Source organism: Polyergus mexicanus, unplaced genomic scaffold (assembly GCF_030449975.1).
Source record: "Polyergus mexicanus isolate NDT 795.1 unplaced genomic scaffold, iyPolMexi1.0 SCAF_80, whole genome shotgun sequence".
NCBI lineage: Eukaryota > Metazoa > Arthropoda > Insecta > Hymenoptera > Formicidae > Polyergus > Polyergus mexicanus.
In genome coordinates, this window is record NW_027223400.1 from 1 (window position 1) to 17,897 (window position 17,897).

Here is a 17,897-nt window from a genome sequence, read left to right on the forward strand (position 1 = left end):
AAGCAGTGGTATCAACGCAGAGTACTCACACATACGCATGATTAGTCTCAAAGTGAAAAATCATGACAAATAAAATATTACAAAGAGATAAAAGAAAAAAGTCAATCACATGAATTGTTTAACTTTTTAGAAAATTTCGTTAGATGTGTGTGTGAGAAAATTTACTCGTACATAAATTCGAATTAACATTGAATCGTGCAGTTACATTTGATTGTAATGAAAACGACAAAAGAGATATGATAATTATAAATAGAATATAAATTTTAAGGAATCTTGTTATACAAAAGTATATTTAATAATAAAAGTATATTTAGTAATTTAGCTGTTAATATTTCGCATAGAAAAGCACGACTTGTATATTGAGAAAATAATTTCAGAGTTAAATACGTTTTTGCGTATTTCCATGTTTATCTGGATCCATGATATATATATATATATATATATATATATATATATATATATATATATATATATATAAAAATTATGGTTTTTCCACATATATTAATAATTATGTTTTGTATATCTTAAAAATATGAGAAAGATAATAAATAACTTTAGAAAGATAATAATGTAACTTACATCAATACAAATTTGATAAAATGATAACATAAAGGATATTCTTTATTTTTTCAGATGTCCGAATCCGTAAAAGTGGCAGTAAGATGTCGGCCTATGTCCAATAAAGAATTACAACAAGGATGTCGGGTATGTTATACTACAATGACGAAGTAGCATCGTTTCTTCATTAGCATCAATTATTGAAAAATATAGCAAATTTTAAATCTCAATTTTAATTCACTAATGTTAAATAAGGTTATCGGAAAAATAAGTAATCGTAATCTGTTCCACGCATGTGATGTGCATATTTAAGAAAACATAATGAAATAATACCGAATAATTGTATTCCATTTCATGACAAAAAAGTTCATAATTTTAAGTAATAAATTAATTAATAACATATTATTAGCAATCAATATAAAAAGATCACATGCCATTTCATGTCATTTAATTTATTTTTTACATTTACATATATTAAAACCAAGAAATAAAGACAATTCTGATCAACTTTTAAAACTCTTGGAATTATTCTTCTCATTTGTTTCTGTGCACTCGTACAGTGTTTATGTATTTCGTACATATATGCGCGTGCATACGTGCGTTGTATGTGCGGGCGGTGCGCACTCGCGCGTGCATATCTATATATTTATATTCAATTTATAGGCTTGTTAGACAATTAATTTTTTCATTTGGTTTATTTCCGATCTGGAAAACTCGCGCATAAAGCGACATTGCTATATATCGAGCGCGTTATTGTAGCCTAGCGACCACATCAAAACACGCGCGCGTTTGTCTACGCATGCAGATGTTGCATTTTTCGTTACGAGACGCTACGGATTCTTCACGATTGTCATAGATTTTTTTTTTTTTATTTAGGCATACTTACTCTACAATTAGACCTCACTTTGGAAAAATCGTGTGCCTTCTGTCTTCTACCTCGTATAAATATTTTTTTTTTTTCTATATACAAATATATTTTTTAGATATAATTATATATTTTTTATCATATATGTATGTATACAAACAAACATACACACACACACACACACATTTATATTTTAAAATATTTTATATATTATATTTCAATAATTATATTATATTGAATAAAATTTATATTTTGAATGATCAAATTAGATCATCTTTTATAATATTTGATTTTCAAAAAGTAAAAATTATAATGTTTTATCGACTATCACACTATTGTATGCGAGCCAATGCATGTTATACAGATAACATCGCATTTACTGGCGTTTATCGATGGCGTGTGGAATATGTGCCAAATCGATAGTGCGGCTAAGTCGCTCTTTACCATCTTTCCTATAAATGATGACACACATGCCACTTCATACACATACGCATACATACATGTATATGTGCCCTCAATCTATACTTCTCGCTTCTAGTGATATGACAATTCACGCGAAGAGAGTTTTTCATGTTTCAATTTTAAACTTGAATGATTTTGAATCTTTGGAATTCGAATGAAACTTTTTCGAATGAAAATGAAAATTTTTTGAAGAAACTCACTCATTTTAATTCCATAATACAATCAAAGATTTCAACATTTTCTTTAAATTTGAAATAATTTGGAAAAACAATCTTTTTTCGAAAAAATACTTTGATTAAAAATTATTTTATATATACAATAGGGAAAAGTAGGGTAAAACTGGGTACTTTTTTGGATTTGTCTTCCTACAAAAAATCTAAGAGTAAAAAAAATTTTGCCGACTGTTAGGAGTCTTTAATGAATTTTAAACTAGAGAAAATAAGGTTCGTTGCCTTAAAAAAAAATTTGGTTACCAAGAATAACAAGATTTTGTGGAGAAATCAAAGGTTTTGTCCTACCGGTAGGGTTAAACCGGGTACCCATTTGAAAATATGCAAAACACCGTGTAATTACAAAATCTAGATTTATTTTAATCAAAATACAATATAAAGATGTATTCCATTGACAAAAATCACAAATAAAGATATCCTCTTAAATTAAATAAGAAAAATTAAATAAGAAAGTCCTGCAGCAATGTAGAATAAAAGGATATCTTTATTTGTAATTTTTGTCAATAAAATACATATTTGTATTGTATTTTGATTAAAATAAATCTAAATTTTGTAACTGCACGGTGTTTTACATGTTTTTAAATGGGTACCCGGTTTTACCCTATCGATAGAGCAAAACCGGGTATTTTGACTTCTCCAAAAGATCTTGATATGCTTGGTAATCAAATATTCAAATTTTTTTTTTCAGCAATTAACCTCATTTTCTCATAATTTAAGGTCTGCTAAAGACTACTAACGATCAGCAAAATTTTTTTTACTCTCTGATATTTTATAGGAAGACAAATCCAAAAAAGTATCTGATCCTATCTTACACTTTCCTCTATATATATAAATATTACAAAACTCTGTGAGAAGTTACAATCAAAAAATTTTTTTTCTATTGAAATATAAGAGATCTCTCCACTTTCCATCATATTATTTATAACATTTTATATAATTTATGTAACACTCACATACACAGAGAAGAATATAATAATATATAGAATATATATATATATACATATATATAAATACAAGGTGTCCTAAAACTACCGTATTTCCTCTTAATGGCAGATTCCTTAGGACATTTCAAGACGAAAGTCCTAATATAAAAATGTCGAGACTATAATAGTTTTTAAATGGGAAGCGATTATATTTTACGAATGACAGGGCTGAAATTTCGCGCGCTCAGGGACGGCGAAATAACAAGTGAAAAAAATGCTCTATAAATGGGACACCCTTTTTATGATATTATGATTATCGTATAAATTTACAATAGCATTGTCATTATATGTTTTCCTACTTTTCTACGCATTGCATTAATATATTCTTTTTACGAATAATGAATGCAAGAACTCTCTCTTAAAAGCATTTCAAAAATGATTCGAGTAAAAATTTGTGACAAGTTTCAACTTCAGCTGTCAAAGTGATCAATTAATGTTACTATGAAGATGTCTATTTCGTCTTGCCTGAGCGCGTAAAATCTCAGCCCTGTCATTCGTGAAATATAATCTCGCTTCCCATTTAAAAACTATTATAGTCTCGACATTTTTGTATTAAGATTTTAATCTTGAAATTTTCTAAGGAATCTGTCGTTAAGAGGAAATACGATAGTCTTAGGACACATGGTATATACAGGGTGGCCCCGAACATTCCAACCAGACTTTGAGATCTTATAGGAAATTTAATTCCGAACAAAAAATTTCCTATAAACATGGGTCAGAAAATGCTTCCTTAAGAAGTTATCGCTCAAAAATTCACCTTTGATGCAAAAGAAGAGCAAAAGATGAAAAGAAAATGAAATAATAAGAAAATGAAACTTAATGAACTTCTTGAAAAAACGATAAAAATAAAAAATAAATATCTTTTTCTTTTATGAAAATAAAATAAATTTTTTAAACTAAAATAGTACGTAATAGTAGAAAATGAATAAAGACGTGAAAAAACTAACTGTTCTCAAAATATTCCCCTCTAGCTCCAATACATTTTCGGCATCGAGTAATGACCGATCTAATCGCTTTACGAAGTTCCTCCTGATTCAACTTTAATCGATCCAACAATAAGTAACAAAAGCACTTTTTGTACGTTTGAAACTGGTTATACAAAATCTATCAAATGTACAATAATCATTTTGATCTCATTTGAAAGATAATTTAATTTTCTACAACTTTTCTTTCGGTACTTTTTGTTAAAAGACGCACATTTTCCATGATATATTTCCTATAAGATCTCAAAGTCTGGCTGGAACGTGTATATATATATAAAATATATATAATATAGTAATTAATTCTATTTTTTTATATGTATACTTTACTATATTTAACTTGTATGAATATTTTCTATGTAGAAAAAAAAAGAAATCAAATTTTATTTAAGGCACGCTACTGGACCTGAGAATATATATAACGAATAGAAATAGATAGCGTGTTCGTACACAGTGTCCTCGCAGATCGTTAAATAGTTTATGCATCGATATACGTAATCCGCATTACTGTAATTTATCTACAGCATTTACCTATGTATATCAAAGCAAAGAAATCTCTTTCCGATAAAAAGACCATGTGCACATATCTAACGTTCTTGTTACAGATTCCAGAATGTTACATCGTTTTACATTTTGCAATCGCTCGACTTTCACTGATTTAATTTAAGAAATCAATGTTTACCACAGGAAAATTACGTTTATATAAATGGATTTGATAACGAAATCATATTATCAAACGCGCGTGATTGTTATCATTCTTATCTGTTACACAATTATTGCTTTTATAATTATCCTTTACATTAATTTTACTTTTATTAGTAACTATTTTTTATTTTTTTATTTTAGTGTTTAATTAATTATTAATTATGTAACCATTTCTTTGTTTCATTCTTTACATACATATTATTATATTTTCCATTTTAAATTGTTTAATATTTAATTAAATATATGCACAAACATGCGACGTATGTATGTGCACGCGCGTCTGTGTATGTGGGCATGTGTATAACATAAGTGCAACTCTTTAACAACAAATCGTTTATTGCAATTTTATAACTGTACAAGTTGATTATAGGCTGACATATACATATATATAATCATATCCAAGTTTCACAGTCAGTAATATACATTCCTATATGTGGCTTTATATCCGCGTAACTATCTCTCCGCGGAATTTGCCGCATTTGTGAGTCATTGCAGTTACCAAACATTATCAAACATATTTTTTATTATTATACATAACAATTTTTTGTGTGGAATGGATTTTATATTGTACTATTACTTAGAATTATTCTGTATGAAATCATTCTTTATGTTACCATTCTTTTGCTACCATTCTTATGCTACCATTCTTTATGTTAATCATTCTTTATGTTCTTTATGTTATTAATTCGTATTATTAAAGCATGCTATTTATCATCTACACGAAAACTTTCTTCGAAATTTTAGTAATGTAACATTAGTATATTATTAAAAGCATTTCTATTTTTGCCATTTATATATTAATGCCATTTTATGATTAATTTATTAAATATATATTTATATATAATATATATATATATATATATATACAGGGTGTCCCATTTTAAAAGTTCCACCCTCATAACTTTTCAGGATCAACGTTTAAAGGAAAACGATTCCGATAAAAGTTGTAGGGAACAAAGGAGGCTATCTAATAGTGACCTTGGATTTGACATTAAATGTCATTTTCAAGGTCATTTGAAGGTCAACTTCCGTTTTTTAAATGGAAACCCCTATCTTTCATTACATATTCTTATAGCTTACCTCTTAGAGCTTTCCAAAACACTATAATAAAGTATTTTTTCATTAAGTACTTTTTGAGTTATTTTATATTTTAATCTGACATAATTTTCTTAAAAACAATTATTTTTTATACTAATTGATTTGTCTCATTATTCTGTACATAAAAGTATTATGATAAGATTATCGAAAACTAAATATTTTACAAGATATTTAATTTTTTATATAAAAATATGTCAGATTAAAATATAAAATAACTCAAAAAGTACTTAATGAAAAAATACTTTATTATAGTGTTTTGGAAAGCTCTAAGAGGTAAGCTATAAGAATATGTAATGAAAGATAGGTGTTTCCATTTCAAAAACGGAAGTTGACCTTCAAATGACCTTGAAAATGACCTTTAATGTCAAATCCAAGGTCACTATTAGATAGCCCCCTTTGTTCCCTAGAATTTTTATTGGAGTCGTTTTCCTTCAAACGTTGATCTTGAAAAGTTATGAAAGTGGAACTTTTAAAATGGGACACTCTGTGTATATATATATATATATATATACAGGGTATCCAAAAAATAAGTGACCAAACGAAAGGTGGAGGTAGATTGGGTCAAAGTGAGTGGAAAAGTCCTGAACCATTTTTTTATAACGGCGCACGTCGGTGAACCGCGCGCCTGATAGTTTCGGAGGAGCACACTTCACGGCGCGCGGCTCACCGGCTAAATGTTGGCACTGATTGGCCAGAATTTACTGAATAATAGTTTTTTTATTAAGCGTTATAAAGAAAAATGGTCCAGAACTTTTCGACTCAGCTTGACCTCCACTTTTCGTTTGGTCACTTACTTGTCGGACACCCTGTATATACATATATATAATAACTGAATGAATAAATTACGTTTACTATCTAAAATTATAAAATATTATAAAATTCTATAATCATTTTTCCCTATCATGTAAAATTTTACAATTTTTTGTAAAATTCCATAAAAAATATTTCTATATTCCCCTATCATTAAAATTCTACAAAATAATCGACCATTTTATGCGGAAAATGGGTAATATTGATTATGCTATCATTTGTTGATTTTTATCACATATATATATTTATTTTTCATACTGTTATGTTTGTCGTAGAACATCGTGACAATCGATTCGCTGACGAAATCCTGCACATTGGAAAATTTTGCTGGTGGAAGTGGAAAAATTTATCAATTTGATGCTGCGTTTGGCCCATCCGCTACGACAGAATCGGTTTACGAAAATGTGGGTTCGGTCATTGTCGAGGCTGTATTGGAGGGTTATAATGGTACCGTGTTTGCTTATGGACAAACTGGTTGCGGAAAATCGTTTACCATGCGAGGATTCATCGAGCGAGCACTGGAACATTTGTTTGAGGCGACTTCCACTGCCAGTTCCGAGACAAGGTATTGTATATTCAAGCACAATTTTTCTAAATCATTAAATTCAGTTTTGACAAACATTTATATATATTGTATATATATATATATATATATATATATAAATGTTTATATATATATATATATATATACATATATATATGTATACACAGGATGGCCCGAACGTTCCAGCCAGACTTTGAGATCTTATAGGAAATTTAATTCTAAACAAAAAATTTCCTATAAACATGGGTCGAAAAATGCTTTCTTAAGAAGTTATCGCTCAAAAACCTCTAAAATCGTGATTATTTTACACATTTTTCCAAATATCATGGAAAATGTGCATCTTTTAACAAAAAAGTACCGAAACAAAAGTTGTAGAAAATTAAATTATCTTTCAAATGAGATCAAAATGATTGTTGTATAGATTCATCGTTCCATAGATTTTGATATAACCAGTTTCAAACATATAAAAAGTGCTTTTGTTACTTATTGTTAGATCGATTAAAGTTGAATCAGGAAGGAAATCCGTAAAACGATTAGATCGGTCATTACTCGATGCCGAAAGTGTATTGGAGCTAGGGGGGGATATTTTGAGAATAGTTAGTTTTTTCACGTCTTTATTCATTTTCTACTATTACGCTATTTTAGTTTAAAACAATTAATTTTATTTTCATAAAAGAAGATTTTTATTTTTTATTTTTATCGTTTTTTCAAGAAATTTATTAAATTTCATTTTCTTTTTATTTCATTTTCTTTTCACCTTTTGCTCTTCCTTTGCATCAGAGAAGTATTTGGTTTTGCCCCAACACAAGAAAAGTAACAAATACGGCGGTTGTATATTTCGGCGTACAAAGTGCTGATCAAAACTGATATGATATACTCTCTAATATGTACAGAATGCAATGCTACACTTACCGAAACAGATGCTCTATATAGAAAAAGTGTACGACAACTCGATTCTTGCCTCGATATCGATCTTTTTGGGGCTAAAAACTTTGAACTTCTATTAAAAAAGAAATATCGTGTATACAGGGGTACGGTTTGTCTTAAAATAATAATGGCGTCAATTTACAACTAATAACACAAATTAGCCATAGATAACAGCATTTATTACAAAAAAACAGGGATACCCGGTTTGACCCGCCTACCCGGTTTTACTCAACTTTCCTCTATATATACAATATATATGTATGTATATATAATATATACAGTAACATTATTATTTATTGTATACTTGTAATATTTAAGGGAGCATATCCGTTTGAAACTTCGAAAAATGAATGCATTTTCTAAATTTTTTTGCAACTTGATAAACATTTTTAATTTTTTTACGATATTAATACAATATTATTAACTACTTAAATAAAAATATCTTTAAAAAAAAAATTTTTTTTTTTTTTAAAGATAATTTAGTTATGGAAATATTTGCGGAGCTCCTCCAAATTTTAGATGACTGCACGATGTGCATGAAAACGTTCGTAGATTATATCTAAAATAAAAAATCCAAGTTTTTTCTTATTAAACATTGTAATAGCTATCTGCTATCCAAGTGTTTTTTCAAAATTCTAAAAAATAAGAAAATGACGGCGTGTTGAAAAAAAGTTTCGGTTTTTTTTTTAAAGTCCATCTTTTTTTTATAACAAAAAATAGGGAATCGGATTAAATATGGCTTCGTTGGCAGATGCAGAATCTTATTAGAAATACGCATGTAAAATTTGAAGTCAAACCGTTGAACGTAATCCGAGTTTTCATGCACAGCATGCATGAAAACGTAAATATGTAAATGTTCACATAACCTAAAAAAAAATTTTTTTAGACTGAAAATTTTTATTTAAGTAGTTAATAATATTATATTAATATTGTAAAAAAGTAAAAAATTTTATCACGTCGCGCTGCAAAAAAATATATAAAAATGTACTTATTTTTCATGGTTTCAAACGGGTATTAAAATAAATTCACACACACACACAAAATTAAAATTTAATAAACTTTTTTTAAAGTTACATTTATTATATTTTTCCAAAACTTTTTAAAATTTAAAAAGTTCTAATTATATACACATATATTTTTTTTGTTTAGATACTTAGCGTTGCTGAGCTATCTTGAGATCTACAATGAACGATTGCGTGATTTGTTGCAAGACGATACCGGGGAGATTTTGACTCTGAAAGAGGATCTTACAAAAGGTACTTATGTCGCAGGCGGTCTGCGCGAGGTTACCGTCAAAGACGCGGCCGAATGCACCGCGTTGGTCCAGCAAGGCGATCGAAGAAGAGCAGCAGCCGCGACGAAAATGAACGCTGCCAGTTCGAGAAGTCATGCTGTTTTAACTCTGTCACTCGAAGCTATCGCAATTAATGACGATGATAAACACGGCAATGCTATCAGAAGAGGACGACTGCATTTAGTCGATCTTGCAGGATCTGAGAGACAAGCTAGGACCGGAGCTACAGGCGATCGTTTGAAAGAAGCTGCCAATATCAATCTGAGCTTGTCGGCATTGGGGAATGTCATTAGTGCATTAGCTGCCGGAAATGGAAGACATGTTCCTTATAGGTATAAAATAGGATTATTTCTTCTTGTGTATAAATCTTTATATTAATTTGTTTAAGGATTCAATTATTTTTTTTTACGTATAATGTGAAAATGTCAAATATCAATATTAAAATGATACAAAATTAAAAAAGTTTATTTAAAAGATTATCACATAATATAGAAAAATCTACAAAAAAAGATCGCCAATTAAAACTTGTTTTTTGTCACATATTTTACTGTTTTTAAATTATTTCTTTTATATTAGACCAAAAATAATAATATTAAGTATGTAATATTATATACACAATTTATCCACATTGATTTATTACTTATTGTTGTAGTAGATAAAAAATATAATGGAAAATAGAGTTACACATTATATAAATTATTATGAAGAAATAATTCAAAATATTAAAAAATGTTCTTCAGGGATAGTAAACTGACAAGACTGCTGCGAGATAGTCTGGGTGGAAATGCCAGAACTCTAATGATCGCCTGCGTGAGCCCAAGCGACATTGATGCTGAAGAGACTCTCAGTACTTTGCGCTATGCCGCTCGAGCTCGTTGTATCAAGAACAAGCCCATTGTTAATGAAGACCCCAAAGACGCACTTCTCAGACAGTATCAGTTGGAACTTCAACGTTTGAGAAAGTTACTTGATTCGAATGATCAATTAAATATTGGATTGGACTTCCAGAAGGAACAGGGAGAAAATTTGAAGGAGAAGCAATACGCCGAAGAGGTGATATAACAATCTTATAAATTTTTTATTTGTATTACTCTCAATAATTTATAATTTTAAAAATATATAAACTCTTTTTCTTAATAATTTTAATAAATTATTTTTTGTAATTATTATTTATTATATTATTCATTTTTTATATTAATATTATACAGAGTGTCTGACAAGTGACCAAGCGAAAGATGGAGGTAGATTGGGTCAAACTGATTGTGAGTCTCCTGGTAATATGCGATGACGCACATTTCACGGCGCGCAGCTTACCGACATGCGCCCGGCTAAAGGTTGGCACTGATTGGCCAGACTTTATTCAATAATAATTCTTATATTAAACGTTATAAAAAAAAATAGTTCAAGACTTTTCTACTCAGTTTGACTTAATCTACGTCCATCTTTCGTTTACTTACTTGTCGGACCCTGTATATTATTTTATTTTATATCTATATAATATTGTATTATATATATATACAAATACATATACTATTGTATATAGGGTGGCCCATGTAAAGTGTTACAATTTACCAATAACTAAATATATTTGTCGAATCGAAAAGTTTTGTTTATGGGAAAGTTTCATGTATTCAAGAGATCTTTCTAATTGTGTAAACGTAAAGTTGCCCCCCCCCCTCACCCCTTTCTCCCTTTAAGAGGGACGAGAAGTAACTTTATAATTTCAAATGGAACTCCCTATAAAATGTTACATATTTGAATTCTATGGGAAGAAACAGGTAAGTTTTATTTGAAACATTTATTTGAAAAATGCTTTTATCAAAAGTTATAAGCATTTGAACTTTGAAATATTGTAGAGTGCATTTAAATTAATGATAAAACTATAAATTAAATAAAAAATCATAGTTTTTCTATTTATTTATTTCATCGAATGTTTGAATTGTTGTCTGTTCTCATCTAAATATTTATTAATTCTGTTTATAAAATTTTATCTAGCCTAACCTAACCTAACCTAAATAACATTTCTGGGATCATACTAGCGCAAGCTTCGTAGAAAGAAATAATAAGTATTTAGATGAGAATGGACAACAGTTCAAACACATTTAATAAAATAAAAAAATAGAAAAACTATGATCTTTCATTTAATTTATGGTTTTATCATTTTGAATGCACCTTACTTTAAAGTTTAAATACTTATAGAAGCATTTCTCAAACAAACATGGAAGATAAAATTTACTTGTTTCTTCTCGTAGAATCTAAATATGTAACATTTTATAAGGGGTTTCGTTTAAAATTATTTTTGAAATATTTTTCGCGATTTTATTATATTTATGTAATTAGAAAGATCTCTCAAAACTTTCTCATGAACAACTTTTTTCGACAAACATTTTTAAAGTTATGGGCTTGTAACATTTTACATGGGTCACCCTATATACATGAATATATTATTTTCTCTATAAATTCTATGATTTTCTATATACTTTATAATAGAATTTAAATATTCTTTAAAAAAAATTATATTTAAAAATGTAGTTGAGTGATTCTTATTAGCATCATTAATACAAATTATATATAAAATATAAAAATAAAAGAAAATTATAAATAAAGGTGGAGAAGCTGAAAAAAGAATGCGAAAACTCAAATTTATCGGCTCAGAAGCTAAAAGAAGAGCTAGAAGCTCTAAAGTCTCGGTATGAATCGGGATTAAATGTGATAAACAATGTAGATAAGAATGAAAATCTCAATCAAGAAATTCAAGAAATGGATGAATCGGATAAGGAACGAATAGAAAGAAGGAGAAAGAAAAGAGAGGCAGCTTTGCAAGACGTATTAAGAAGATTGGAAAAACTGACGATTGGCGGAGAGGAGATGGACAATGTGGAGCTAAAGAGGAGAAGAGAGAAAAGAAGGAAGAAACTGGAAGCTCTTGTAGGAGCGCTGGAAGCTAATGACGCCAATAGTAGTGTCTTCCAAGTCTATGGCCAACTCAGGTTCGTTCAATTCTCAATGCGTTATTTGATGCTTAACTTGGAATCGAGAGAGAAATTCAATTTGTACTTTTTCAATCGTACTCAAGAGTTTCAATTTTATTTTATTAATAATATGACACATATAATTTACCACTATATTTGAAATAACAGATCGACAGAAGATGCACTGAAAAGGATGGCAAAGCGAGTGAAACAACTAGAAGCCGAAGCGACGGATCTTCAGGCATCTTGGGATGCCGAGCGCCGCGAGCTTCTTCGAAGGGAATTATTGACATCTCAATTATGCGATCTTATGATACCTTATCTTCGTCCGGGATGTCCCTTTCGAGATCTTACGGCAGTGAGGGCGGCGGCAACCTGGTGCGACGAATTAGGACGATGGCGATTACCGGACGTGTCTCCTCACATTCCTCTACCTCCAGCCGCTCCTGTAACGCGAGGGGATATTCTTCATTCAACTAGAACTTCGTTTAAGGCGGATCTCAATAATAACAGTAATAATAGCGGCAACAACGATGAGGACGACGAGAGTGATCAAGATAATTATAACGAGGAAAATAATAAAGATATGGAGAAAAAAAGGGGTTGGGATGTCGTGGACACTTATTTCCGAAGAAGTAGAGTGGATACTCTTTTGGCACATGCAAGAGAAGCAAAAACTTTCGGTGAGTATATTATACAATATGTAATATACATATATATGTTTCTCTTATTACACACACACACACACACACACACACACACACACACACACACACACACACACACACACACACACACACACACACACACACACATTTTAAAAAAAATATTCGAGAAATTCAAGGGTTAATAAATAAAATTTCAGTTTTATATGTTGGATTTGTCAGTGTTTTTATATAAATGTTTTCAACGCATAAGTGGATAATAATATATAAAAAGTTTGATTTGTTAGAGATTTTGAAGAGAATGTTTAAAGTTTTTGTTAAGGTTTCATTATAATTTGGATTTTATAATAAGAGCATGTTTACATCCTGAAAAAACCCCAAAAGCCTGGAATTCTTAGGAATTTCGTTTTTATCTTGAAAAATTAGGGAATTTTGTTTAGAATTTTATTTGATCTCAGGGAATTTTTTTCAAAAATTCTCTATTTGATTATTTTGTTTTTATATTGTAAGCATTGGCAATCTGATTTGTCAATGATTGTGAATTATATATTTCAATTTAAATATATTATAGATATACAGGGTACTCATTTTAACTTTTACATCGTAATATCTCAAAGCCTGTACGTTTTAGAAGGAAAGTTTTCAGACAAAAGTTGTTTGGTTCTAAGGGGGAAAGAAGATAGGAATATTAATTAGACCTTGGATGACGTTGTTAAGATCATATCAAAGTCACATTGAATTATTTAAATTAAAACCCCTGTTTTTTATTACATATTCTTGTAGCCCTTATCGAGATATTTACAAACCACTAGAATAAAGTATTTTTTCATAAAGTATTTTTCGAGTTGTTTTATATCTTAATCTGACATATTTCGATATAAAAAATAAAATATCTCGTAAAATATTTAGTTTTCGATAATCTTATCGTAATACTTTTATGTACAGAATAATAAAACAAATTAATTGATATAAAAAAATAATTGTTTTGAAGAAAAAGTATGTAATTATTTACAAGATATTTTTTTTAAAACAATTATTTGTGTTTTTTTACAAATTTTGGACTCTAAATAATTAATAATAACAATATAAATATATATATATAGAACCAGGGAATCGTCTGAGCAGATCCGGCGGCTCGGAAGATTCGATGCCGATCGCTGGTAGCGGTGGCTATCTGCAGCTAAACGCGCTGAATTTACAAAGCAGCGCGCCGGTGCTCGGCAATAGCAACTATAGTCCTAATCAGCGCAGATCGGCGATTCGCGGTGGCTGGGTTCACGATGAACAACCTACTCGGCCTATCTACAATACTTTTATCAACACCACGAAGAAGCCGCCTCCAAGGATATTGGAAGCTTTACCTTCGTATCCTCACGACGATGTGATGATCTTCGATCGATCGCCTGTTCGCCTTAGCAAGGAAGAGTTGAAGTAAGTAAATTGAAGTAAATTTTTCTTTTTTATTCTGAGAGAATCTGTTTAATTTCTTTTTTTTTTTTAATAGTTTATATATATTAATTTACCAAAAATTTTCTCTAATTTAAATTTTTTATAAATTAAATAGATTTTGTACATAGAATACTTTAGCTAAATTTTATTTCAAATACAATTTAATTTTTTATACTTAAATAAAATTTATATATGTATATCCTTATATATACTTTTGATGTTAGGATGTCTGACAATGAACGAAAAGTGTCGTCGAGATTGCTAGATCGCAACAACGATACCTTTGCCTGTCACCATCCGTTCCACGTCGAGCACGCCTGCTCGCCAACTTATTGATGATCTGCTGATAATTTTTAACCATCCATCAAATATCTTGGCTGTGCGTATTAAAAAAGAGACTAGGGGTATTGTGCGGGAAATATATAAGGTACGTTTATTCAAAAGAGCTTTTGGGAGAAAAGACAGCATAACATTTTTCTTTAGAAAAAATCGATTTTTATATTTATTAAGCAATCAGTCATTAGATGAGTTTCGCTATTAATTATATAATGCTCAATATTAAGTGAAAATATATTATACCTAACACCAAAAATTTTTTTCCAAGCTTTATCTTTGCAGATAATAAAAGATTTCAGATAGAATTTAATAAAATTTGTAATTAAGATTTTTAATCAAGGAATCTTTTTTTTCAATTTGTTAAACAAAAATAATAATAATATAAAAAAGCGTTATTAAAATAATTAATAATTCCAATTCGGTTCACTGATTCAATGCAATGTAACAAATGTACTAATTCTCTCTTTTTTTTTCAAAAACAAGGTGTCCTAGACCACCCCTTTTCTTTCAAAAACTAAGCGTTTTAGAGAAAAACGTATTGAACAAAAATTGTATGGTTTTGAGGGGAACATAAGATGGTGTCATTGGTTTGACCTTGGATGGCATCGTTAAGGTCAAGTCAAGGACAACTTTAACTTCTTAAATGGAACTTCCTATTTTTTATTACACATACTTATAGCTTATGTCGAGAGCTTTCCAAAACACTATAATAAAGTATTTTTTCATAAAGTACTTCTTGAATTATTTTATATTTTAATGACATATTTCGATATAAAAAATAAAATATTTCGTAAAATATTCAGTTTTCTATAATCTTACCGTAATACTTTTATGTACAGAATAACGAGACCAATCAATTGGCATAAAAAAATAATTGTTTTTAAGAAAATTATTTAGAATGTATTTTTTTAAACAATTATTTGTTTTTTCTTGGCACTAATTGATGTCAAAATATGTCAGATTAAAATATAAAATAACTCAAAAAGTGCTTAATGAAAAAATACTTTATTATAATGTTTTGGAAAGCTCTCGAGATAAGCTACAAGAATATTTAATGAAAAATAGGAGGTTCCATTTAAGAAATTAAAGGTGTCCTTGTCTTGACCTTAACGATGCCATCCAGGGTCAAACCAATGACACTATCTTATGTACCCCTCAAAACCATACAATTTTTGTTCAAAACGTTTTTCTCTAAAATGCTTAGTTTTTTAAAGAAAAGGGGTGTACGGGTGGTCTAGGACACCCTGTATATAATATCTCAGTTTTCGAATGTACAAATAAACATGTTTTTTTTTTTAATATAAAAAACATTTTATGTAGAAATTTTAATGTAATTTTCTATATCAATTGCAATTATTGATTAATTTGAGCATGTTTTATCTCAAGGAAATCTTAATCTCAGATTGTTTGATTCTAATTTATTGAAGTTTGACCCCTTTGCATGCTATACGAAATACGCACGCAATGTAATCTAGTGAAACGATCTAAATGTTCCAGTTGACGAATTTCACAACCAATTTACGATCGAAGTCTAATTTTTTATCGCGCCTATTACGACGCGCGAATAAAGATACTAAAATAAAATTTTAAACATTAAATAACTTCCGGTAATAATATATAAAATTCCATAATTTTTTATCGCGAATTATGAATTGTTTAAAATAAACTTATAAGCTTTAAAGATCATAATTATATAATAATATTTTAATTAAAAGGCATTTATTTAAAAGCTTTAGAGAGAGACAGAGCAAAAGAGAGAAAGAGAGATTATGCTTCACTTATAATAATCCTTTTGATAATTGATCTAATGATCGATTGCGTAGCAAATATAAAAAATAATTTTTTCTAAAAAGAAGTTGTGTTTTTTGAAAATAAAACTTTGGATATTAATGGATTAAATGTATTACGATAAACGTGTATATATAATATTATTAATATAATTTTATAATTATGTTTATAATCGAAGAATCTAAACTTTTGTCTCGCATAATAAAACTGTATCAGAACAGATCTCTGGATTGTTCTCTATTAATTTAATCAGACAAAAAGTCTTCATTCTTGCATAATTACCTATAGTTATATCTTTTTATATGTTTATCTTAAAATCATTCAATAAATATATGTATGTGCCGTCATAAATAATGATTTCTATGAATCGTAGGTTCAAGTAGCAGTAGTCAAGCCAAAAGAAATGTCAAGGCAGCGCCAAGGACGATGGAAATTAATGAGTAACGGATTAAACTTTAACCTGTAAGACGCTGTGTCTTCGATCATCGATCATTTACAAAAAGTAACCCTCAATTTTTCTCTGAACTCTCGGATTTATTAAATTTATATTGAAAAATAAAATAAACATTTAAAAGATATATATATATATATATACCGGGTGTCCTAGACCACCCGTACACACCTTTTCTTTCAAAAACTAAGCGGTTTAGAGAAAAACGTTTTGAACAAAAATTGTATGATTTTGAGGGGAACATAAGATGGTATCATTTGTTTGACCTTGGATGGCATCGTTAAGGTCAAGTCAAGGACACCTTTAATTTCTTAAATGGAACCCCCCATTTTTCATTGCATATTCTTATAGCCTATGTCGAGAGCTTCCCAAAACACTATAATAAAGTATTTTTTCATAAAATACTTTTTGAGTTATTTTATATTGTAATCTGACATATTTTGATATAACAAATTAAATATCTTGTAAAATATTTAGTTTTCGATAATCTTACAGTAAAACTTTTATGTACAGAATAATAAAACAAATCAATTAGTATAAAAAATAATTGTTTTTAAGAAAGTTATTTACAATGTATTTTTTTAAACAATTATTTATTTTTTTTTGCACTAATAGATTTGTCTTATTATTCTGTACATAAAAGTATTACGGTAAGATTATCGAAAACTAAATATTTTATAAGATATTTAATTTTTTATGTGAAAATACATCAGATTAAAATATAAAATAACTTAAAAAGTACTTAATGGAAAAAATACTTTATTATAGTACAATATTTTG

At 28.9% G+C, this 17,897-nt stretch overlaps 1 protein-coding gene across 3 annotated transcripts; it reads left to right on the forward strand.

Moving 5' to 3' along the window:
- The first annotated feature begins 633 nt into the window (after positions 1 to 633).
- Positions 634 to 17,661, forward strand: LOC138944053 (osmotic avoidance abnormal protein 3). Of its 3 annotated transcripts, none has more exons than XR_011448634.1 (9): positions 634 to 705; positions 6,967 to 7,256; positions 9,312 to 9,788; positions 10,197 to 10,509; positions 12,064 to 12,446; positions 12,597 to 13,111; positions 14,197 to 14,524; positions 14,767 to 14,969; positions 17,040 to 17,659. XR_011448634.1 is itself a non-coding variant. In XM_070314932.1 (9 exons), the coding sequence occupies exons 1-8, from the start codon at positions 634 to 636 to the stop codon at positions 14,876 to 14,878; spliced, it is 2,490 nt and encodes an 829-aa protein (XP_070171033.1). In that variant the 3' UTR covers positions 14,879 to 14,921; positions 17,040 to 17,661. The 3 variants fall into 3 exon arrangements, 1 of the variants encoding a protein (XP_070171033.1); XM_070314932.1 differs by having other exon boundaries at positions 14,767 to 14,921; positions 17,040 to 17,661; XR_011448635.1 differs by lacking the exon at positions 634 to 705 and having other exon boundaries at positions 7,107 to 7,256; positions 9,434 to 9,788.
- The last annotated feature ends 236 nt before the right edge of the window (positions 17,662 to 17,897 follow it).

What these genes read in the sequence shown, in the direction of transcription:
- LOC138944053 (XM_070314932.1), top strand. Translation starts at nt 634, where the DNA reads ATGTCCGAATCCGTAAAAGTGGCAGTAAGATGTCGGCCTATGTCCAAT. An exon ending in ACTGCCAGTTCCGAGACAAG is followed by an intron (nt 7,257 to 9,311) that starts GTATTGTATATT and finishes TTTTTTGTTTAG; the next exon opens with ATACTTAGCGTTGCTGAGCT. An exon ending in CTTAGCAAGGAAGAGTTGAA is followed by an intron (nt 14,525 to 14,766) that starts GTAAGTAAATTG and finishes TTTTGATGTTAG; the next exon opens with GATGTCTGACAATGAACGAA.